Source organism: Carassius gibelio, chromosome B4 (assembly GCF_023724105.1).
Source record: "Carassius gibelio isolate Cgi1373 ecotype wild population from Czech Republic chromosome B4, carGib1.2-hapl.c, whole genome shotgun sequence".
Taxonomy (NCBI): domain Eukaryota; kingdom Metazoa; phylum Chordata; class Actinopteri; order Cypriniformes; family Cyprinidae; genus Carassius; species Carassius gibelio.
Window position 1 is genome coordinate 2,120,765 of NC_068399.1, and position 25,906 is coordinate 2,146,670.

General features: G+C 40.1%; 2 protein-coding genes across 2 annotated transcripts in view; both read left to right on the top strand.

Moving 5' to 3' along the window:
- Positions 1–25,906, top strand: part of LOC127956064 (membrane-spanning 4-domains subfamily A member 4A) — a 287,000-nt gene that overhangs the window by 60,614 nt on the left and 200,480 nt on the right. The window lies entirely within an intron of this gene.
- Positions 215–24,497, top strand: LOC127955908 (uncharacterized). Its single transcript, XM_052553535.1, has 11 exons — positions 215–309; positions 428–512; positions 712–934; positions 4,463–4,525; positions 15,376–15,626; positions 15,734–21,120; positions 21,232–21,409; positions 22,191–22,408; positions 22,702–22,974; positions 23,182–23,288; positions 23,589–24,497. The coding sequence occupies exons 2-11, from the start codon at positions 441–443 to the stop codon at positions 23,798–23,800; spliced, it is 6,984 nt and encodes a 2,327-aa protein (XP_052409495.1). The 5' UTR covers positions 215–309; positions 428–440; the 3' UTR covers positions 23,801–24,497.

Here is a 25,906-nt window from a genome sequence, read left to right on the forward strand (position 1 = left end):
AGTGTATGATGAACAAAACCCCAGGGGTTAAATATTATCACTTGTAACTTTGAATACAAAGAATACTAAACACACACTTAAAGTCACCTGTGATAATATTTAACTCTTGGGTTCTTTTTAAGTATATAGCATATGATTACTTATTAAACAAGATATATTATATCTTATATTTATTTATTTATTTCTCTCTATGACATAGTCATAAGCTCAGCCCCCTTCTGTCCTCTCATTCTGATGGACAGTTTATAAAGAGCAGGAGTCTTCACTCTTCTCACATTCATGGACTTCTCTGCACAGGAATAAAATCAGGTTCTTTTTTACTTAAGTTATTATTAATACCATTCCAGTTGTTGTTGTTTTTCTAATCTTAGCTTTGTCTTCCATCACTATTAAATACTGACCAAAGTTTCATGTTTTAATGTTACAGAGTATCCAGAACCATGGGTGCCAAGGTTTCAGTCGTCAATCAGACTCCTTACACCTGGTACTTTGACACCCAGGACAACAGAGGAGTAAGATCTTACAGTGCATTCACTACGTTATTTATGCAATTCTAGAATATTAATCCTGAAACATGGTTCACTTTTTCCTAGTTAGCATATTAATAACTAAAAATGACATAATATCTCACAAAAATAAGCTTATATTTATTTCTAATTTTTTTTTACTGCATTTCTGATGAAAAAACGGATGTCAAATTCTGCTTTTCAGTATACATACATCGGTCCTGGCAGCACGACATCCTATGAAGAGTCTCTGGCAATCCATCGCTACATCTACTTCAGATATGAAAATCACTCGTGGAATAGTTTTTCATATGAGTATAACACGCATAAAGGCAACACGTGTTTTATCCTAAGAGAAACCTACGACCGTTCCCAGATTCAGATGCACTGCACTTCTGAGGGCGGCACTCATTACTGTCCCAACTACGGTAAGTTCCTGCAAACATGTAATTTCTGGACTACACGCTACAGCCAAAAAAGTATGTGCACCCCGACCAATACAGCAATATGTGCTTGTTCGGCATCCCATTCAAAATAAATTTTGCCTTTGCTGTTATAAAAAAAACTTTTTCAGTTTTTAATACATAATATATATATAATATTATATATTAGTTAGATGTAACAAACTTACATAGTTTGATTAAAAAATAAATGTAACTGTAATCTGTTACAGTTACTGAGAAAAAAGGTAATTAAATTACAGTTACTTATGAAAATGTTAACAATCACAAAGGGGGTTACATCTGAATATTTTCACAAACACACAGATTTCATTAATTTCTTTCCAAAATTGCAGTGACTGCTCTGAAATACGAGACACCAATGTTTCAGGAGTTTAGGACACAGAATATTACATGCTTATTCGATAATATTTTTTTTTATTAATTGTTTTTTTCCAAAGACACAGTTAGATGCCAGTGTTTCCTGTCAAAGCTATGCAAAGATTGATTTCAAAAACAGTATCGTAGGTATTAAACTATATTTTATGGTTTTAAATCAGTATTTTACCTCAGAATGATCTCAAGGTAAAAAGAGTCTGATTTTTTGGTGGCTGTGCTTATTATTATAATCTTAATTCAATAATTATAGCAGATATATATATATATATATATATATATATATATATATATATATATATATATATTTATATATAATAACAGAATATATAATATATTTTATGATGTAATCTATAATATAATGTAATAATTGTTAATATTAATAATTAATAAAGTATTTTATTAAATAGTACTATTTTATTGATATAATATTAATATAATATAATTGTCACGTGTATGTTCCGTGTAGTTTCTCTTTGTCCTTGTTTGTGTCTACAGTGCTATGTGTGTTTTCCTTAAAATTTATTAAAGACTTTGAGTTAGACATTGCCTCTCCTCCTCTCTCGTTTCATGCTCCTCACAGTAGCACCTCGTGACAGAATTCCAGACCTTTAAATGAAAGTAATCGGCACCTTTTTTCCCCGATTGATTTCCTTTTTACAAAAATATGTTTTTAGTTTTTCCCTGATCAAATGGAGGAACAAGTGATGTTCCTCGCCTTAGCTCAAGCAAGCCCCGACCCGATTATCTATATGAGGGCGTTCGTGCCGCTCGTCCTCGCCAGCTTCCTCGAGAGGGGAAATCCTCGTAATGCTGTTCCGGATCGGGATAACTTACCATCGCCCTGCGGAGCTCCCAGACACCACAAACCTCGGCTGGAAAGAGGCAGTCATCCGGTGTCTGGAGAGCCTCTGATCAGGGACCCATCTGCTGCCCATTCCCGAGCCAAGCCTTCTGGCCGTCCCGAAGTTAATACAGCCGGCCGTTTCCCCGTCAAGTTCATGGCCCGCCATTGGCTTCAGTACCAGCTCCTCGAAAGTGCATTGCTGTGCCTGCTCCACCAGATCGCCCTCCAGTGCCAGCACCACTTAAGCGCTACCCTGATCCCCATCTCAGCCCAGGAAGGGCTCTTGATTCCGAGTTAACCCTCTTGGCACCATGGTCGAATTTACTCGACAAGATGGGGCACTAAATAAAATGGCTGATTTTGTCAAATAGGGTATCAAATTTTATTTGACCTCCCCTCTAGTAGATAGCAGACATGTCATACTTCATCTCACTCAAAAAAACATCATGCTTCTTACAAAATCTTAGAGCTAGAGCGCATTGAATCAGTGCAAACAAAAGTGGAGCTAGTGTGAGAGTGAGCCATTTTATCAGAGCAATATTGTAAACGGCAGCGAGTATTTGCATTAGATTATTATTATTTTTATTATTATCTAATGGCATCAATAAAGCTTACCCGCATTGAAGTGTTGGGACTTCTATTCGTGGACCCTGATTCTGAAGGGGAATATATCTGCCTTCAGAAGATGACGGTGATTTTGAAAGTGAAAGTATAGCCCTTCACCAAGCACAAACGGTGAATCCTTTGCCCAATGTCATTGGTGGGAACAATGTTTGTAGTGGAGACTTTGTCTAATGCCACTGGGTATGTTAGATGAGGTCGAATTATTCATAGGACAGTTAGGGGGCAACGTGGGGGCAGGGTAGGGAGTCGCAATGACAGATCTGGCCGCGCTGCTTGTAGCAGGAACAGAGGCGATGTGACACGGGGCATAGCTTTTGAACTAAACCGGTCTTGTCTACTTGTGTTTGTGTGTCATATGAATAATATATATGTGCCCCATACATGGAATAAGAGTGCCTACTGTATGTAGTAAATGGAAAATCTCTACTGCAAAAGGCCAACCGCTACATGCATTCGGTTTGTTTCTAACCTTAATTAGTAATGATTTACACAGTTTGTTTATTACTTACTATTTACCTGGGCATTCAGTACTGTGCAATATAGCACACAGAAGATGAGGGACATTTAAACGTGACTTTTCATGAAAATTCTATAATCCCAGATGACCGCCACCATATGACATCATAATATGCAAATTATATGGGAAAATGTAATCCCTACATAAACTTTGGGTCATCTTTAATATTTCTATAATTTACAGATCTTTTATCACTTTTAAGATATAGCCTTTTGAAATTAAGATGTCAAAATCGAACGTTTTTGGAAAAAACCTCTGGCGCCTAAAGGGTTAAGCCCCCGGAGGGCTCCTGATCCCCAGTTAAGCCCAGGGAGAGCTCCTGTTTCCCAGTTCCGCCCAGAAAGGACTCCGGATCTCCAGTCAGCTCCAGAGCTCGCTCCAGTGTCGGCTCCAGCACAAGAGCTTGCTCCAGTGTTGCCATGAGACTAAAGCTACCACTGGCTTTGGGCTGTCCTTCTAAGCATCAGCTTTTGGTTCCCAGAACTAGATTTTCTAATAAAGTTTTTATTGTGTGATGGATCAGTGTAACTGTATACAGCACTTTGGTATACTAAGGTTGTTTTAAAGTAATTTATAAATAAATTAAAAATTGAACATTGAACATTGCTCCGCCATGACTTCCTGATCTGCCCTGGAGGCTCTCCTTGTCTTCACCTTGTTCCAGTCCTGAACTAGCCTCCAGGGCGCCTGCCCACCTCCCCGATGGTACTGTTACATGCCATTCAGGAGGGGGGTGATCTGTCTCATGTAGTTCCTGTTTGTCCTTCTTTGTGTCTAGAGTTCTATGTGTTTACCTGATTCCTTTGGATTTATTAAAGACTTTGAGTTGGACATATATATATATATATATATATATATATATATATATAGCAGAATAAATAAAAGGGCAGAGATTAAAAATATATAGTAGAGATAAAAATATCCTTTCAGATACAGTTTTATGTTATTTTGCAGTCAATACAAATGAAACAGACATCTCTAATATACAGCTGTGACAGCAGCACATGGCTGGTGCTTAGCTATAGGGGTAATTGTTGACTGCAAGCTAAATAACACAAAATGATAAAGTGTAAACTATAAGTTCATTCTAATGCCATTCTAATCCCATGTGTCTGATGCTGTTTTCGAATAGGAAAAATTAAAGAAGATGAAAACCGGAGACAGCAGCAGGAAGAGGAGAGAAGACGTCAGGAACGTGAGTAAACAAGTTTTTTTCCCCTCCAACACAGATGGAAACATAAAAATTGCATCATATAAAATCACGATTTTAGCCTTGTATGTTATAAACCTTTTAATGAATATAGGGCTCTTTTAATGGTTCCCTGTTCAATATTGCCTTTATATTTGATCACTTTTAAGGAGTTAACAATATTTATTGTTCTAGGGACAAAAAAAATGTAGGTTCTCTTGCAGCTAGTCTGCAGCCACATCCAAGAAATCTTGAGGTAACATTTGATTTGTCACTAAAGTTCACCAGCCAGTTTTAAATCGGTTCTTAATTCACATTCACAGCATATTAAAACACTCTTTATTTGATCCGGAGATACTGTGTGTCGTTAAAAAGAGTCTAGCTTCGATATTTGACCACTGTTTTGATAAAACTATGTTGCAGTGGCAGTGATTTATTAATTTATGCAAAATAAAAAATTGGTACATGTGAAATTTTTAATAGAAAAGCTGGTGGCTGGTAACCTAAGCTGCACTGAAATGGAGAGAGGCCCGTGGCTGACACTGGTAACGAATTGTGAGCGTACTCCACCATAAAGAGAGGATTCTTGGAGAGTAAACATCACAACGTGCTCTCTAATTTTTGGTTGGCTCGCTTAGACTGCCCGTTACTCTGGGGATGATAACCGGAAGACAGACTAACCATCGCTCCTAACAATTTACAAAATTCCTTCCAAAATTTGCATATGAATTGGGATCCCCTGTCCGAAACCACGTCTACCGGGAGGCCATGTAATCGAAAGACGTGATCTAGGACAGTGACCTCTGTCTCCTTGGCTGTAAGTAATTTGGGCAAGGGAATGAAATGTGCCGCCTTCGAGAACTGGTCCACTACGGTCAAAACGACCGTCATGCCATTAGAGGGCGGGAGGGCGGTAACAAAATCTAGCGCGATATGTGACCAGGGTCTCGAAGGGACAGACGGCAGTTGAAGAAGCCCATCAGGAGGTCGGTTAGACGACTTACCACTGGCGCAAACTGAGCAAGCCAAAACTAAATCGTGGACGTCGCAAGCCATAAGTGGCCACCAGAATCATTGTTAACCTAAACCCTTGGTTCGGCTTATCCCTGGATGACAAGCTACGTTAGAGCAGTGACCTCACTGAATAACTTCGGACCGTAACTCCTCCGGCACAAATAAACGATTCGGTGGGCAACCGGGCGGAGGCGTTACCCCTTCTAAGGCCGTCTTGACCTTCGATTCGACTTCCCATACGAGTGCTGAGACGACTATTTCCTCAGATAAAATACACTTGGGAGTCACCGGGCAATTTGTTAGAAACGGAATGGAGAGGAATGTTACTGGTAGAAAGCCACACTTTTTGACCCACGACATAAAAGGGAGGCTTTGACCAGTGGCGATCGGCTTTGGCCTTAGTTCGCTCCCTCATCCGGAGCAGAGTCTCGCGGGCTCTGGTCCAGGTGTGGTGGCACCTTTGGACAAATGCGTGAGCGGAGGGGACCGTGACTTCAGATTCCAGGCTAGGAAAAGCTGGTGGCTGGTAACCTAAGCTTCACTGAAACGGAGAGAGGCCCGTGGCTGACACTGGTAACGAATTGTGAGCGTACTCCACCATAAAGAGTTGTTGGCTCTAGGAAGAAGGATTATTGGAGAGTAAACATCACAACGTTCTCTCTAAATCTTGGTTGGCTCGCTTAGACTGCCCGTTACTCTGGGGATGATAACCGGAAGACAGACTAACCATCGCTCCTAACAATTTACAAAATTCCTTCCAAAATTTGCATATGAATTGGGATCCCCTGTCCGAAACCACGTCTACCGGGAGGCCATGTAACCGAAAGACGTGATCTAGGACAGTGACCTCTGTCTCCCTGGCTGTAAGTAATTTGGGCAAGGGAATGAAATTGTGCCGCCTTCGAGAACTGGTCCACTACGGTCAAAACGACCATCATGCCATTAGAGGGCGGGAGGGCGGTAACAAAATCTAGCGAGATATATGACCAGGGTCTCGAAGGGACAGACAGCGGTTGAAGAAGCCCATCAGGAGGTCAGTTAGATGACTTACCACTGGCGCAAACTGAGCAAGCCAAAACTAAATCGTGGATGTCGCGAGCCATAAGTGGCCACCAGAATCGTTGTTAACCTAAACCCTTGGTTCGGCTTATCCCTGGATGACAAGCTACGTTAGAGCAGTGACCTCACTGAATAACTTCGGACCGTAACTCCTCCGGCACAAATAAACGATTCGGTGGGCAACCGGGCGGAGGCGTTACCCCTTCTAAGGCCGTCTTGACCTTCGATTCGACGAGTGCTGAGACGACTATTTCCTCAGGTAAAATACACTCGGGAGTCACCGGGCAGGCGGAAGGATCAAAAAGACGTTACAAAGAATCGGGTTTGACATTTCTGGAACCCGGGCAGTACGACAGAGTAAAATCAAAATGACCGAAAAAAAGTGCCCACCGAGCCTGCCTTGAATTGAGTCTTTTGGCAGTTCTAATGTACTCTAAATTCTTGTGATCGGTTGAAACAATGAAAGGTACCCCTGACCCTTCCAACCAGTTACGCCACTCCTCTAACCTGAACGGAGTACTGGGGGAGGTCAAGGCCGTCAGAGGTGAGACTAGTTGGCTTAAATTACAAATAAAACGTTGATAAAAATTGGCGAACCCCAGAAACCGCTGTAGGGCCTCACAGGTATCTGGAGATGGCCAATCTATCACAGCCTTAACTTTGTCAGGATCCATACGTATTCCCTTGGACAAGACAATATACCCTAGGAAGGGGACAGACTGTGCATGGAATATGCATTTCTCTGCCTTGACGAAAAGCCCATTCTCGAGTAATCTCTGGAGCACTCGTCTGACGTGTTGCACATGTTCCTGTTGAGATGAAGAAATAATCAGTATGTCATCCAGGTAAACATACATAAACTGATCTACCATGTCTCTCAACACGTCATTAACGAGTGCTTGGAAAACCCCTGGCGAGTTGGAGAGCCCGAGCGGCATCACCAAATATTCAAAGTGCCCTCTAGGGGTGAGAGCGTTCTGTAACGACTGGATGAAGGAGTGGCAGGAAGCAAGTGCGAGGTTAACACAATTTAATGAAGACAATCATACAAGACAAAACTGAGACACAAATATGACGCTGGGAGGAATACACAGTCCAGGATGGTGGCGATGAGTGAAATATCCGGAAGGCGGAGGTGAGTTGGCAACAGGAGAGGGTGACACAGGAACTGCGGGGAAGTGAACCAAAGGTAAGTGGTGTTGCTTGGTGGTGGGTTGCGTAGAGTGGACGGGGTTCCGGGGAGACACGGACATCCAACGCAGAAACACAAGAAAAGCATAGGTCACAAACATGAAACAATGCTCTCACAAACACAAGACGCTAGACAAGCCAAATATATAGGGATGAGTAATGAGTGACAGCTGTTGCTGATGACAATTAGCGGAGACGCCCACAAACTAATCAGTGCTGATGCGTAATACACAGACTTCACCCACAAAGTGCAAAACCCAGAGATCACGGTTTACCAACCGTGACAGTCCAAAGAGGTTGTAGATACCTGTAGAAATATGTATATATTTACATGTTTACTGCATAGTTCTGATGACAGAATCATAATTTCTATTCGTTTTCCACTGATTTACGTGATCACATGAGCATTTGTGCTTTATCAGTATATTTTATATTCCATATAATACTTATTTGTTCTCTCAGGCGTTTGATTAGTTGGGGGGGGGGGGGGGGTTTGTTAAAGTTTTCTGATTGTATTCTTTTTAATTTGTTTGTATTTTTTATGCTTAATGTGTTTTCTGTACAGCACTTAGGTGCAAGTCTGTTGCCTTTAAATATGCTATAGTGATACATTTTTAATTGACTAGGGATATATGTGATGCAAAAGATCTGGTTTAGGTTTTTTTCAATAATTCAAAAGTATATGTCTTTTTAAGTCCATTGCAATAATCAATCTTCCTTATGCTCACATTTTTTTAATTATCTTCACAAACTCTTTTCATGTTTTTTGTCAAGGACTGACACGACACACACACACACACACACACACACACACACATATATATATATATATATATATAAATATATATATATATATATAGAGAGAGAGAGAGAGAGAGAGAGATAGATAGATAGATAAATAGATAGATAGTGCCTATAAAAAGCATTCATACCCTTTCATTCAACTATTTCTTCATCACCTTTCTGGGTTTCTTATTGGGTTTTACTGCCATCTAGTGACCATACTCAGTATCACAATGATTCACAGAACACAACATCTTCCCTCTGTTAAGAACACTACTTCAGTAACTGAACAATTTTCATCATAAAATTATTTCAATAAATGCTACAACAGCAGTTACAAAGGGTGGTGACATCTCTTTTAAAATAACTAACATATGGCAGTCAAAAGTCTTTGACAAAATTTCCATACAACTGAAATTAAATGATTTCACATTCATGAAACTCAGAACATTTTTTAAAGTACATTCCTTTTACAGCTTGGTTTAACTAAAACCGTTCTTAATCCTTTAAATCTCAATCAGTTACATCACATAGTCTTTGTGCCACTTAGGTTTGAATCTAATACCTGGCTGTTTCGGAGAAGTACCCTGAATGGGTTGTGTGCAAGTTGGTGTATCAACTTGACCTCCACTTAAGGGTGCAGAATGAGAACATGCCAAGTATGTGACATTTCATCTCTTCCCATCACTTAGCAGAAAGTTGTTTGGACTCGCACACTTTTCCACTATAACCGGAGCAGAGAATCTGGAGTGTGCTTTAGGGACTAAGCAAATAAGGAATTCTGACCCTCTCCCCTTGAGCAAAAGATGGGGTACGTGCATGCCGCTTAATGTCTGTGTACGGTTTCATCTTTGCTTTTTTCCTTGAATTCATCTGTCCATGACACCACTAATCTGGAACCACGGAGAATGTAAGGACCCTACACTAAGAGTTCATCCCTAATTATGTCGGAGGGCATTAGATTCTGGGCAATGGCCCTTATAGATGGAGGCCAGCCACAGCTAATCTGTTCACGAAGAGCCACCATTTCTGAGCATTAGGAACAAGCACTGTCAAAGTCAGAGACCGGAACGGAACTCAGTGTGGAAGAAATCAGAGCTACAAGTTTAGGTTCAACATCAGTAGAAGGATCCTCTAGCACAAGCAGGGGAAGATGGGAAAGGCAGTTTACTGTATGGTTTTGTATAAACGACATCATTATCAAAACAAAGCAGACGTGCAATCCAGCCCGATTCATTCCTTTGGTAGTGAGTAAGGTTGTGATTGCCTGGTGGTCCGTGCGCAAAGTAAAGCACTCCTTTTCCACAATTATTTATGCTCTGCCACGCTCTGTACCATCTGGCTGAATTTGGGCAAACACAGCACCCAGTCCAGAATCACAGGCATCGTTGGAGATCACTGAGCAAAGGGAGGTGTCAGACAGAGCTAGGGCATAGCTGGACACTAAGTGATCTGGGGAGCTGCAGACTATGTGAAAGTCTCTTTATCTTTGACACATTCACACATGGGAGCCACCACCATTGCACCATTGCAAATTCGGAATAAACTTTGAGTACCATGAAGCAAGGCCCAAGAAGGATCGTAAGGCAGCAGCATCAGATGGTGGAGGAGCTTGAAGTATTGCATTAACGTGCTCTGGGTCGGGCAAAATACCATCTGCAGTAATGACATGGCCAAGGAAGCAGAGTGTGGTCTTTCTGAAATGGCACTGTTCATCATCCAGAACCAGTCTAGCGTCTTTGAGTTTTAGCAGGACAGTAAGGAGAGTCTGATCGTGTTCATCAGCAGTGGCACTGTAAACTATTAGATCGTCCGAATAATTCTGGACACAAGGTACTTCTTCCAGAATGGTTGCCATCATCTTTTAAAAAGCTGACGGAGCTGATGCCAGGCCATATGGAAACCGGCAAAATCTAAATAGGCCCTTGTGTATACACACACAAATGTATATATATAAATATATAAATATATATATATATATATATATATATTTAGGCCACGACTTCCCCATCAAAAAGCATGTGCATATGCTTACATATGAGATCGTTCGTTTCTGTGTTTTGATTGAGATATTCTGGCCTGATTCAGGAGATACATAATAGCACCCCCGAGCATATAACAGTGAAAACATGTAAACCCTGAAAGTTCAGTTTTGCAATCAGATCATTTTAAACCGCCAAACTCTGGGAAAATTTTCAGTCCAATGATCCAGTAAGCCTGGGGTAAGCAAGTTCGTTCCTAGAGAGCCACATTCCTTCAGAGTTCAGCTTCAACCCTGAAAAAAACCTCACCTGTCTATAGAATTAGTAAGTGGTGAGCTTGTTCAGGTATGTTTGATTAGGGTTGGAGCTGGACTCTGCAGGACTACGGCTCTCTAGGAACGAAATTGCCTACCTCTGCAGTAAGCAAATAAATTAAAACAATCAGTCCAAAACAGTGCTGATGTAAAGGAAACCAGACTGATTACATCAGAAATGACAAAGAGATTAAAGACTCAAGTCAATAATTTGTTTTATTATCCCAGGGATCGATTTTAGCACCATGTAGCAAATGATGTCAAAGGGGAAACATTTATAATTAATTATAACTGGTTATAATTAGTATTAATTATTTAGATTAGATCTTAAAATGAACTATAGCAGAATCACTATTACAATTATTTTGATCTGTCCGTCCACCAAGCAGATAATATAATCTTTTATCAGTTCTAGGAAAGATTATTTTCCTGGCCGAGGACAAATAGCTTTCCTACTTTATGCAGTATTAACAGTAATTTAGCATGTAGCAAGGATCAACATTCAGTGACTCTGAATTGTGAGCAGCACACAGAGACAATCAATTGTGAATATAAAGATTTAAAGTGCCTCTATTATGGGTTATGAAAGGTTCATATTTGGTTTTGGGAGTCCCAACAACAGGTTGACATGCATGCAAGGTCAAAAAACACTTTTATTTTCTTATAACATGCATTTTCACTTTCACTTTTATTCCCTACTTGCTCAATGACTCCCAAACAATTTGCTCAGTGATACATTTTTCCAAACCCCTCCTTTGCGTGAAGCTAATCTGCTGTGATTTCATCTCGCCTGTAATGTCCCATAAAGCAGCGTTTATGAGCACAGTGGTGCTTTGTGTACAGTATTAGTGGAAAAAACGCTTTAAAATTTTTCCCACTTTAAAAGCTGCGTGGAATGAAGAATGAATTTGCATTTTCATTCCGACCGATGCGAAAAGACCAACAAGGTGGGCAGACAGTATGCTAATGTTTCCTATTGACATCAACAAGACACGGTTTGGGATTTGTTTAAAAAAAACTACTTGTTTCAATGATTTAGAGTAGACTTTCTTTTCAGAGACAATAACGTTATACACCAAGCACTGTCAGATTTAAAACTTTGAATTGACTATAAATATACTATATATAAATGTTTACCTAAAAAAAAAAAAAAAAAAATACAAACTATAAGAGTGCTTCACATAGTACTGTACATGTGCAAAGAGAAACATCGTAAGTCAAGCAGCTGGCTGGGGGAGTCTTTTGTGGGATTACGTACACAGCAGTGTGTGTGAAAAGTGTCTAGTGCGCATAGAGGAGAGAGAGTGTTACTACAGGTGGTTTGTACAGGCCCACTCACCTGTGTGTAGCACACTTTGAAGTGCACAAAAAGAGAAAGTTTCAGACAGTTTTTTCTGTGCTGTGGTAATGTTGGGGGGTGTTTGGAAGGTGGAGGAGGTGAGATGGTCCATGTTTCAGGAGGTAGAGGATATGTGTGGGGGTTTCAGAGGAGGGTGGGGTGATTTGAGTTCAGAGCTCTCACAGCCTGGGGGAAAAAGCTGTTGAGCAGTCTGGCGGAGTGGGCACTGATGCTCTTGTACCGTCTTCCTGATAGGTGGGGTCCTTCACGATACTGCTGGCTTTGCTGGAGCATCGTTTGAGGAAAATGTCCAGGATGGAGGGGAGAGGGGTACCGTTGATATTTGAGCTGTGTTCACTGTTCACTGTCCGCTGGGGGGTCTTGCAGTCTGCTGGACTACAGTTCCCATACCAGACAGTGACTCAATAGTGCCCCTGTAGAATGTGGTGAGGATGGGTGGGGGGGGACTTGGTCTTTTCAGCCGGCGGAAATGTGTAGGCGCTGTTGTGCCTTCTTGGACAGTGACATGGTGTTTGGTGGTCCAGGTGAGATCCTCTGTGATGTGCAACCCCTGGAATTTAGTTCTGCTGAGTCTCTCCAAAGGTGAGTGGGGGGTGGTCAACGGAGTTTCTCTTGAAGTCCACCACAACCTCTTTTGTCTTCTCCACATTAAGGGACAGGTTGTTAGTGTCACACCATTCAGCCATTTGTGGCACTTTCTCTCTGTAGTGCGTTTCGTCGCTGTTGCTGATGAGACCTACCACTGTTGTGTAATCCGCAAATCCGCAATGATGTGGTTGGAGCTGAACTTGACAGTGCAGTCATGGGTCAGCAGCATGAAGAGCAGTGGGCTGAGCACACAGCCTTGTGGTGCACCTGTGCTCAGTGTGGTAGTGCTCAAGGTGTTGTGGCCAACACGGACTGACTGAAGTCTTCCAGTTATAAAGTCCAGGATCCAATTACAGAGGGAACTGTCAAGGCCCAGCAGGTTTAGTTTATTAATGAGCTGTTGTGGGATTACTGGATTTAATGATGATCTGAAGTCGATGAACAGCATTCTGACATAGGAGTCTTTATTTTCTCGGTGAGTAAGAGCAAGGTGGAGAATGGAGGAAATTGCATCATCTGAAGAGTGGTTTGGACAGTATGCAAACTGAGTCGGTAAAAGACGGTAGTCATTTAGACAGGACACAGGTGATTTCTTTGGTACTGGTATGATTGTTGTGGATTTGAGGTCTGCGGGGACGACTATGTGGGCAGGTATGTTGTCAGGACCTGCAGCCTTGCGTGGGTTAATCCTAGATGGGTTTTCATTACTTCGGCTGGAGACAGATAGATCGCCTGTTCATTGGGAGGTATGGGCAGGTGTCATTTAGGGTTGGGTACCGAAAACTGGAGCCAATATGGCACCAGTACCTATATAAACGGTATGAACCGAATCACAACGCAGATTTCGGTGCCTCTTAAATCCCTGAGCGATCGATTGAAATATTTGTCCGGGTTCTCTGAAATGTACGCAAGAAGCATGGGCGTTGCTAGGCTTTTTTAGCGTTCTATAGCTCCATAAATAGCACACAAAATCATGATCACCTCAGAGTCAGTCCCCTTAAATTTCATATGAAAACGGCGGCAGACCGGTCACCTCCCCGTCTTTTAGCGCGCTCTTTAATCCGCAGACTGCGGTGGAGCAGTGCGAACGAACTCAAAAAGAAACAGAGGACACAAGGTGTGTTTATCAATAGATTGTTAGATTATCTGTATCTGTGCAGTTCTTTGTCATAAATACAGTTTACAAATGGTCACGAGGGAGCACAGATAAAGTTTGTAAAGTGAATATCTAGCCCTTAACACATATGAACACATACTTTAATTATACTTATTAAATATGCTTAATTTAATTATACTTACTGTATACATATACTACTGTGCAAAAGTCTAAGGCACGTTAGTATTTTCACCTCAAAGAATGGTGTTTGACCAGTTATGATGTTTGGGAGGTTCGGGAGGAGCACGATCAGATAATCAATCAGTCTGGCCCAGCTGGAGCTTGTCAGCTAATCACCTTAACAAGCACAATACGGGTATATCTATACAGCAAACTTACCTCTCTTCCACGACAGTTTTCCAGTATTCTGCCTCCACCCCAACACCTCACTCTTAATCTAATTTCATCCCATTCTTGGGATGGGGGGGATACTCTGGGTTCAGTCTCTATCCTGAGCTCGGAGCCCTTCCTCCGTACAGCACGCCAAATATGCTACTAATTGCTCTACCATATTATATGTTAATGCGATCTCGTGAAATTTATATCTTTTGCTGTAGTGTGTCTGTTTACTGTATAGACACTTAGTTTGTCTCAGTTTCATCTGTTTTATCATGTAATCACAGACAGATTCAATGATGGTGAGATCAGATCTCCATGTGTAGCACCGGCTGTTTCAGACTGCTTGTGCATTCAGAAATCTCACTTGATCGTTTTAGATTAAAATTTGGAAATGTAAACTGATATTTCCTACTTACACACTACAGCAAAAATGTAAATAATTGGCTTAAACCCCTTTTTTGGGGTGAAGATACTAATGTGTCTAAGACTTTTGTACAGTACTGTACTTTACAAATGACATTCTTGCTACTTTATAAAGATTGACCATACAGTCAATATATATATATCATTTTTTTAGTGGATAGAATTTATTTATCCCAGTGTCTCTCTTCCCATGTATATTTTTAAGGCCTTCTATGTTGCATTTCCAACCACTGAGTCATCACTGAAAGACTCTGCTGCAGCCAGTTCTAAGTATCAGTTTTTTTGTCAGCTACCTGTAATATCGTTAATAAGTAGGTACTTCAGCTGGTAACGATTCCTAGAAATGTCCAAGAGAAAGAGTGAGACACGAGCTGCCTGAGCTCCCAAAATCAATAATAGCAGAAGAGATAAATGGCAGAGATAAAAAAAAAAAAATATTTAGTAGAGATAAAAATGTAAAGCCTTTTGGATACAGTCTTTTTTAATATGCAGTCAATACAAATTAAACCGATATCTCTAATATACAGCTCAGACAGCAACACATGGCTAGCGCTTAGTGATAGTGGTTAATGTTGTCTGGGTAAATTAAATAACACAAAATTATAAAGTGTAATCAATAAGTTGTTTCTAATCCTATTTTCAAACAGGACAAATCGAAGAAGATAACAGACGGAGACAGCAAGAAGAGGAGAGAAGACGTCTGGAACGTTTGGAACGTGAGCAAAGGATTCAACAGGAGCTGGACAGAGAGAGTGAACTGTCCAGACGCAAGCTTTCTCGAGCAACTGAGCGGCTTCGTGAAAAACAGAGCTTCAGAGGTCATGAGAAACATCATGAACGCACACAAGTTCTCCATCAGCAAATAGAAGATGATGCTGCTGCGATTGAGTGGAATGAGGTATGTCTTTTAATTCAGATTACATTTCATTACTGTATAATACAGCATGTGGTAAAGTAGCACTTTTTACTGAGACCCGCTAATTTTTTTCACATTTATTTATGTAGGTTATTGATATCGAAGAAAAATTCAACAACCTTTTAATTAAGTACCAGATCACAGAAGATAAAGAAATGCAGCTGCTCCAGATTTGGAGCAGGATTAAGATACTCCAGAATGAACTTGCAGTTCAATATTGTAGAGAAAACAATCTTTCAGTATGGTCTCAGTTTACCTTTGATCAAGCTGTAAGATATAACGAACTGTCTCTTACAGAGAAGCTCACAGTTCTTGAGGCATCTCTACAGTTCATTATGCACAGTAGCAATGAAGATGCTAAAGATGATGAAGATCAGCCGCTTGGTTGGGAGAAGTACCACTTTTTCTTGGGTTTGTTGGAGCAGCTTCATTTCACAAGTCCAACTTTGGCCGAACGCATTTTATTAAATGTACTTGACACAATCTCAGAGCTTTCACCCCAAAGTAGGGACATTTTGGGTCAAATGTTGTTCAACAGAATCTGGACACCAACAGAAATAATGCTCTTACTTTGCAGAAGTCCAACTATTAATTGCCATGAACTAGATTCAGTTCTCCACACAGCACAAACCTACCACCTGGACTGCATCCCTGTTCTCTCTGCTCTTATGGATGAAAACCCTTTAAACTTTCTTCAAGAACAAATAAAAAACGACAAGGAAAAAGATGCTGATACAATTGTGAAGGAACTTCATGAAGCAAACTGCCCAGAGAAAGTCTTGGTGGCTTTGAATGATGTGCTCAGATACATGGAGTTGGAACTCCCAAAATATCAACTGGTCGACCTTACCAAAGAACAAATTGCTGAATTGAAAGAAAAGATGAGATCTCTTAATTTTACAAACTTAGATATAAACCTTTTGAAAGACGTATTAATTGGGATGTCAATAGCAGTGCAAGACTGTTCAACAATCATCACAGCAGACAATGTGAAAATTGAAGGATATTTTCCAAGACTTACACAACTAGCATCATTGCTTTTGCTTCTTCTGACAGAAAATAAAGGATGTCTCCTAGAGATTGGCACAGGTGAGGGCAAGTCCTGTATCTTAGCCATGTTTGCAACAATTCTGGCTATTCGTGGAACAAAAGTGGACATTGTGACGAGCTCTCCAGTTCTCGCCCGACGAGACCAAGAAGAGTGGCAAAAGTTTTTTGAAATGTTTGGTGTCACCTCATCTGTAGTACCACCACATTACTCAAGTGACTATTCACCAGAGAAACAAGAGGAATGTCTCAAAGATGCTTACCGGCAGCAAATAGTATATGGCACAGTGGGAGCCTTTGCAGCAGACAAGCTTAAACAGGAATTTGAGAAGAGGACTACTCGCGATGCAAGGCAGTTTGAGCTTGTAATAGTGGATGAAGTGGACTATATGACCCTGGACAATGGAGTTCAAGTAACATTCTTGTCCCATGAATCTAGTGGACTCAGGCATGTGGAGCAAGTGCTTTCCAACATATGGGCCATGATATCTAGTTGCCAACCAATTGAAATGCTTGAAACAGGAGAGGTAAAATGGGCCACAAGGATACAATACTTTCATAAAGCCACAACGGCAGCCATTATGGGACTGGAAACATCAGACAACTTTTCTGCAAATGAGATCTTGTTGCCCGGAGTGACTTTGGGATTCTACACCCATGAAGATATTGAAATGATACATCAAGCTGAAAGTAAGAAAGAAAATGAAGCTGATGGGAATGAGGACAGAATGTCCAAAGCATTATCTGAAGTTATGAAAAAACTGGGAGTTCCACAACAGTATGATCTACTGAGTATATTTGAAGAGGTCTTAGAAAACAGTGTGGTGTTTAAATGCTATTCTTTAGAGAACAAGAAAGCCAAATGTTTTGACACCCAGGAAAAACAAGGTGACCTTAAAGTTGAAATGCTCCTGCTAGAAGCAGGACTGGCATGTGAAATCATGTCTGAGAAATCACTTATTGATGCAACTGTAAGCACAATAAAGTCATCTATCAAGTACTCAGATAATCTCCAGACAGCCAAAGAATCCAACAACTTCATTATCATCCCTGTTTTCTTGAAAAGCTACGTTGAGAATCAGTTACCGGTGTTTGTTGAGAATGCACTGAAGGCTGTTGAGATGACCCGTGGCAGAGAATACATGATTGACACCTCGCCAGCTGCTGAAAGAGACATTGCCAATGGTCAAGACAGAGACAAGTATAATGCAGTAATTCCAGTGGACTTCAAAGCGAGCGGTGTGCTGGAGAAAAACAAGAAGTGGGGTAATGGTCTGCAACAATTTTTAGAGTTCAAGCATCAACTTGCGATTTCACCGATATCCAATGTGACAAATTACATGTCAAATTTCCATTTTTTTAAAAGGTACATCAGTGGGAGAGGTATATTTGGTGTTTCTGGTACATTAGGAGGTAAAGCAGATCAGGACTTTCTGGCAAGACATTATGAAGCAACAAGCTACATTGTACCTGCACATCGTCATAAAAGGGTGGTGGAGCTTCCAGTCATCCAGGTGAAAGGTGGAAATCACCAATGGATCCAGACTATTTGTGAAACTTCATGGAAAGTAGCCGAGAGAGGACAAGTTGTCTTGGTAATTTGTGAAGATGTTAAAACAGCAGATGAACTACATAAGAAAATACAAGTTGAAGAAAACAGAATAAAGGCAGAACAGATTACTCTGTATACAATCAGTGAGAAGCACAACATTGAAAGAGAGAAATTCTGTGCAGGCAGAATCATCATTGCTACAAATCTGGGAGGACGGGGGACAGACATAAAGGTTGATGAAAGTGTGAATAAGTATGGTGGTCTTTTTGTTCTTCTTACTCATTTTCCACACAACCGAAGAGTGGAGAAACAAATATTTGGCCGTACGTCTCGAAAAGGTAATCCTGGGATGGTCCAGATGGTTTTGAACTGTGATCATCTCGCACCCGCTTACCAAGGTCAGTCTATAGAAATAATGCGCCAGCTAAGAGAGGATTATGAAATTAAACGAATCCAAGACATGGAAAATGACGAGCTGGTTGAGATAAACCTAAAGGAAAATCTATTCTCCAGGTTTTGTGAATTGCTGGAGAAATTTGATGAGCATTACTTAGAGAATGAAAAACTGGATCCCATGCGAATGCAGCTCAATAATATTCCTGATTGCTTTAAACATCATCAGCCTAAGTTTGATTATCAGCCTGCCATCAGTGCGTTGAAAGAATCTTGGGCCTTGTGGCTAACCCTTCATGAGGATCACATCAATAGGCATGACGACTTTGGACAACTTGAAGCAGACCTTATCAGGACAATAAATGAAACAAGTGGAAAGCTGCTGCGAGGAGAATGTGATAATTTCTATGATCATGTCAAACAGGCAATTGTTAGAACTGATCTACACTGCCGTGAAAAATCCAAAAATGATTACGGAGCTAAATCATATTGGCAAAAAGTTGCAAACTCTGACCCACACTACAGGGCTGTGGCACTGTATAACCAGGCATATATCACTATTAACCTCGGTAAAGGTAACTATAAAGCAGATGCTATGAACCTGCTGAAAGATGCAAAGAAATCCATTGACTTCTACATCTCTGAAGTCTCAAACACAATGGTCTCATGTAACTTATCAGTCACTGGAAACAAAGATCAGAGCACAGAAAGTAACAACTTTCAGAGTCAAATGGAGGCCAGAATGAACATATTTAAGTCTTGGATGACATACATTGATAATGCATTGATTAAACTTAAAGAGCTGGAAAAAGATGACGTCATTACAGAGGAGTGTTCAGTCTACATGCTGTCTGGAGAAAAGAATTTCATCATCACTAATGAGCTGAGATCCTTATATGACTATGGCCTTGGTGTTGTTTTTGAGGTGCAAAAGAAGCCCAAGTTTTGCATAGATGCTTTGATATGTTTCATTCTTGGCATGGTACAGGTTCTTGCTGGGGTTCTTGTTTGCGCGCTGACACTTGGAACAGCTACCCAGTTTGGATTGGGCCTGATTTCAGAAGGAGTTTCTGACATGATCAGTGGAATAGAGGGGATGATAAAGGGCACATTCGATTGGGCATCATGGGCAATATCTAAGAGTATCAGCATTGGGCTTTCTTTGATAACAGCTGGCTTTAGCAACATCAAGAACGCAGTTTCCTCAGTGTTTAAAGTGACAAAAAGTCTCCTCAATGGCACAAAGTCTTTTTCTGCTGTTGCATCTGAATTCATCAAATCAGGAAAGGCAATGTTTACTTCATTCAAAGGAGGTGTTCAGTCTGGTTTATCATCCGTCAGTAAGGAATCTTTTAAGTCTGGGATGAAAAACATGACATCATCTACAGTGGTCAAACAGAACTTAAAATTTGCGACTAAATATGTAGTTCAGGAAATCGGGAAACAGTCTGTGCTCACTGCCATGAACTACGCAATGGATTCAGCCCTTCAGGAATTCTTTAAGGAGATTTTACAAAGCTGCTTTGAGAATGTTGTTACTTCAGCAGTGAAGCAGAGCAGTGAACTCGATAAGACTCTTGTGGAGTTTATCAGCTCAGGCATTCCGAAAGCTGCATTGACAATAGAGGATTTCAAGATTGACCAGGCTTATGAGAAGCAAGTTAAAAAATCAGTTGGCATGCTCTGTGAAGATGTAATTCCTGACCTCATACTGGACTGTACCACAGCACAGGATGTTATCAGTAAACTCTCAGAGGTGTGGGAAAAAACAGAAGAGCTTATGAATAAAGCCAAACTGTCAGGAGTATATGAAATGGCAAAGCTGGTTCTGAAAGTAGCTGAGTACTCAGCAGATTTTACTCAAATATTGGTTGCCATACCAACAGAAGAGATAATACAACAGAAATTTGTTCCTGAATTATTGGAGAACATCAGTGAGCTTCAGAATGAAACGACAAAATATGACCAAGATGGACGACACAATTTACACGATGTACTGCGCCTTAAAGGTGAACTTCTCCAGACTATCACCCAGAAGGTGTCTGAACAATTCATCAGTTCTTGTTCTGAACATATAAATTCTTTAAAGAACAGAATATTTAAGAGTCACTTGAACAGTGCTGCAGGAAAGGCGCTGGACCACGTCATGCACAGACATAAAACTCAGCGCTTCTTTGATGACCAGAGGGAAAAACACAACAAGAGATCTGCGAGCCACAAGGAAGTGGAACAGCTGTCAGATGAGGACAAAACAGAGCTAAAGCAGTATACAGAAGATATGTGCAAAGCTGATCAGCCTACTACAGCCCTCGATGTGTACGTGCTCACAAAAAGCAACCTGCTCGGTGGAAAAGGAATTGAACTCATTGTCATTGATGAAAATGGAACACAGCTCACTGTGGAACGTTTTCCAGGAACCAACAAATCAGCAGGCGATATAAAATTGACACTAACCAAATCTCCAAAAACCACACATCCATCACAGTAAGACTTTTCACTAGAGCATTATATAGCTCACATATAAAAGAATTGTTTCAGTGTTAATGCTTATGAACTTTGAGTACTGAATGTAGTTACTTTCCATTTTAAAAACAGAGCTGATACAGAGCTGTACAATGGCTGTTTTGACATTGTACAGGATGATGGCAGGATAGTCAGCGTTAACTCGGATCATCAGAACGCTCTTTATCATGCTGTAGCACAAGCAACTGTCAGCGAAACAAAGGACCTAAAGACGGAAGCTTTGATGCTACGTATGAAAGTTAAAAATGAGGTCAGTAAACTTAGTTTATTGCTCTGATATCTTCATGTGACCGTTTGCCCCTCCTGGGTGCCAGATTTTAGTTCTAGATCTGCTCATATTTACTGATGTACTGAAATCACTGGATCAGGATCGGGAAAGGTCCACGAGCAGGGGCTCAATCCTGGGATGCCCATAGCGCAAAGGGGCTCTATGTCGGCACAGTGCCCATGTGAATCTGCTTTTTAACAGCATCACATAATTAATCAGTTATTTATCTGATTCACTGCAGTTGCTTCACTCTGTAGATTGGACCCATATAATCACTTGAACACAAAGGATTTCTGCAGTCTATCACATCGTTACTAGAATCTCCAAGGGGATTAAGTTGTAAACATTTTTGAGGTTGACTTTTTGAGGAGAACATTTGCCTCACACCTCTGGGATTGAGGGTTGCATTTTGCCAAGTTTACCTGCTCTCCCCAGGTCTTAGCGTGTCCTCTGGGTTCTCTGATTACTTTCCCCGGTCTAAAGACATGAGATGCAGGTTGATTGGCATCTCTAAATTATCCATAGTGTGTAACATATATATATATATATATATATATATGCGATTGTGTCCTGCACCCTGCCTTGTAACCCAAATGTCCTTGTATAGGCTACAGGCTTTCTGCGAACCTGTGTAGAGTAAGTGGTACAGAAAATGGATTGATAAAAAATAAATTCCTGGCCAATCAGTGTACAGTTTTACTCAGTCTTCTGCACATGTGATGAGATGATGAAGATTATGTTTAATCTTAGACTTTCTCACTAGATCCAGACAAACTTTGAGTCGTACACACCCCTGCTTATTCTCCAGAGAGGATACGACTTCTGTCACAAAAACCCCAGTAAATACAGCATAACTGGAGGAAGAATAAAGAAGACCGACGTTTTACTGCAGAAATACTTACAGAGTGTTAAATTCATCAGAAGTGGTGATCGAATCTTGATCAGAATGTACCATCTCGGATTTGTTGGTGAATATAAAAGGTAAAGAATCTGATTGCTGAAGGTGATTTCTGTTATTTAGACACAACACAACAACCACTGTGTAGGAAGATCCACGAAACAAAGAGGATTCACCAAAAGATAATAATGATTTAAGTATTTAAAAATAGTATGCATAACCAGGAGTGTCATGTGTCCATTTATTTGATTCCATACAATAGCAGAAGCTAGAGCAAGCTAAAAATACTCAACTTTGCTCTAAATTAGCTTACTAGTTTAAATAGGTAAATTTCATGCTAATTTAATTATTTTAAATTCTCATTCTCTCTGCTCAGTGTTGTAAGTGCTCGGAGGTCCAGTAAGAACACCACAGGGACACTTAACACAAGCCACATTCCACCAAAGGACTCCATCAGACTTGCTGAGTCTGCCATAGATAACCCAGACTCAGTGAGCGACCTTAAAAATAAAAACCTGCCGCTTTATGAACTAATCAGCAGCATAAAGACGGACAGTAATGGATGGAACCTGATTGCCATGGAGGTTCTGGGACAAGACCACAGACGAGCTCTAACTACGGGCCCAAGCAGCCTCTCAAAGACGGCCAGGTAACATACACATCCATTGTGTTAATGGTTATGTGTGAAATTCTCATACAAGACAACTATACAGAATTCCAATTAACAGTACAGGAATTTGTAGTAATACTAAACATTGAACATTGAACAAGTACAGCATTACACATGTAAAGAAGCTGAGTGTTTATTTTATAAAAACAACAAAAAGCTAAATCTGCTTTTAACATTTTTTTTCAGGAAACTTCTAGCAGACACCATAATTAGTGGAGACGCAGAGCTTCTGCTGAAACACTGCATGATTCTGCATCACCCGCTCACTTCAAAAAAGCTGAGAGAAGCTCTAGGTAAGAAACTCATCCTGCATAACACATGCATGATCTACCCTCCAGATACAGATACTGTGATTGTCAGGGTGTTTATGGTAGACACGGTAATGCAGCAGTTACTGGAATATTATGGTTGTTCTGTAATCGTTTTTATGGTGAAAATTTAATCTTTGACAAATTAGAGAAATCTAAAAATTGTGTTGTTCTTTGAGCAATATACACAAGATATTAAATATAAAGCATGCGTGACAGAACTGATAGTCTAAAAGAGCTGCTGTGTTGCTGCACTAAACAATACGCTTGTGTGTGTAATTCCAGGTGAAAGCATTCCCTTTCAGTGCCACGTTTTGTCCGATGAAGGTATCCGAGGCTACTACAAAGCAGGATACAGAAACCTGGTGTCAGAGTACAGCCGCATGGGAATCCTGGATCAGAACCAGTGTGAGCGTCTGGACGAGTGGGTGACTCAGGACCAGTACGAGGACACTAACACTGCAGAGTACAGCCAGGTTCTGCAGGGGCTACAGTAAAAATGCCTAGTGTTAGTGAACACAATTTCCTTTCAGTGCCTTATGATAAATATGATGGTGCACTGAAATTGTATTGATTGCAATAAATGAATAAATGAAAAATAGTTTTAGCAAGTAAAGATATCTTGTAATATTGGTAGATCATTTTGGTAATTTTAAGCATTTATTTTTAGGATGATAAAATAAGCATTTAAAATTCAAAATCAGTAGAAGTATCTAGAAATATTTTGTTCTATTAAAACAAATCTAGTGTTTTGTTGTAGTAATTTAAGTTTGGGTTTAAGCATTTAGAAAATCAGAATACTACAGGGTTATTCCACAAAACATGAATTGAAATCCAATCATGATAATGGTGTTGGGTTGTGATTCAGTAAAAAAAAACCACACACAAATATATACATATATAAAATAAAATAAAAATGTTTAGCTTCTCTTCAGTATTGCTCCGTAGTGTAGAACAGGAACATGCTTCAAGCTCCTCTCTGATTAAAAGTTATAAAAACACTGTGAAATCATTAAAAATGTGTACTGATTTTATAATCACATAATTCTTCATAATCCATTAAATAAATCTCCCTTTTTCACTCGTGTATTGTAAAATGTTTTGTTACTAATCTGCATAATGCTGGTGAATGGATTTGTACTTGTAACTGATCACATTTTCTGAAAATATGCCAATAAAATGTTATTGTTGTTATATGTGGTTGAGATAATCACTCATTATCATATAATCAACTGGGAAAATGGGACAGAGATAAAGGACTAAACATATGGAGTTGATCAAATAGACAAAAAGGTGAAGAATAAAAAGAGACAGTGTAGAGCAGTAATATTAAGTTTTTATTGTAATTGACTTTTAAATGTTAAAATTAAAAATCACTCTACAATCAATAGGAATCATTCATGAAACACGAGCAGAACAGATTTCAGAACAGGGCTCGTAACTGTCACTATTTACCCAGCCATCCAATCAATGGAGGAGGGACGGGACAAATACCGACCAACAATCCTACTTGTACAGTGACTGCATACAACAATAAAGAAGAAGATTTTACTGGTTACTACTTTTATATATTTGATAAAGTCTTTATGGGACTCACAGATGAAAGTGCTCTACCTAACTTATAATTGTAACAGTTTCCTACTTCAATGTGTTACAAATATAATTGTGGTGTCTTTAGAAAGAAGACCCTTTGTGTCACGTGGAGGGTAAGGAGGAACTCAAGTGCAGACAGGATGTACTAAACACAGGATTTACTTGCACAAAAAGGGGAAAACAAAACCCACGAGGGGGAAAACAATGACTAGGGCAGATACTAAATAACTTAACAAGACTGGGTAGACATGATAAACAAAGACTCGAAACACAAGAACACTAACTACAAATAAACAATAACAGGTCTCACAACGTCTTCTTCCAAGAGCAACACCGAGTAACAATATTTCACAGGAACATGTAGAAACGCATATCACAATGTGGAAACAATCACAATGAACTGACAAAAGACAGAGCACACTAGGGGATCTAAATAGGAGAACTAATCAAGACACAACTGGTGGCACAGGTAAGGCAATCACGACAAGACTAGGATAACAAGGGGGGCGGGGCAAGGAAACGAGACAACACAAGCACATGACCCAAAGACAAGGCCATGTGCTTGTACACAAAACACGGGTCTGTCATGATCCTGCCTCAAGACTAGAGAAAAGTCAGGACATGAAGGCAGAATCATGACACTTTGGGCTTCACTTTTTAGCAGCCAGACTTGATAATGCTCAAATTTAAAGTTATAGAGTTAAAAGTTATATAAAAGTTATATATTATTAAAAGTTATAGACACTGAAGTGCCTTGGAGGCTTCAACAAACTATTTAGTCAGTAAACATACCACTGCATAATTTTTTCAATTATAAAACACTAGACAGAAACTTAGACATCATATAAGTGATTTATTTGAGCACTAGAAAAATACAATAAGAATAATTTGAGTAAGAAAAATAAGAATAATAAGAAAAATAAAAAAAAAGATTAAAAGGGGGGGTGAAATGCTATTTCATGCATACTGAGTTTTTTACACTGTTAAAGAGTTGGATTCCCATGCTAAAC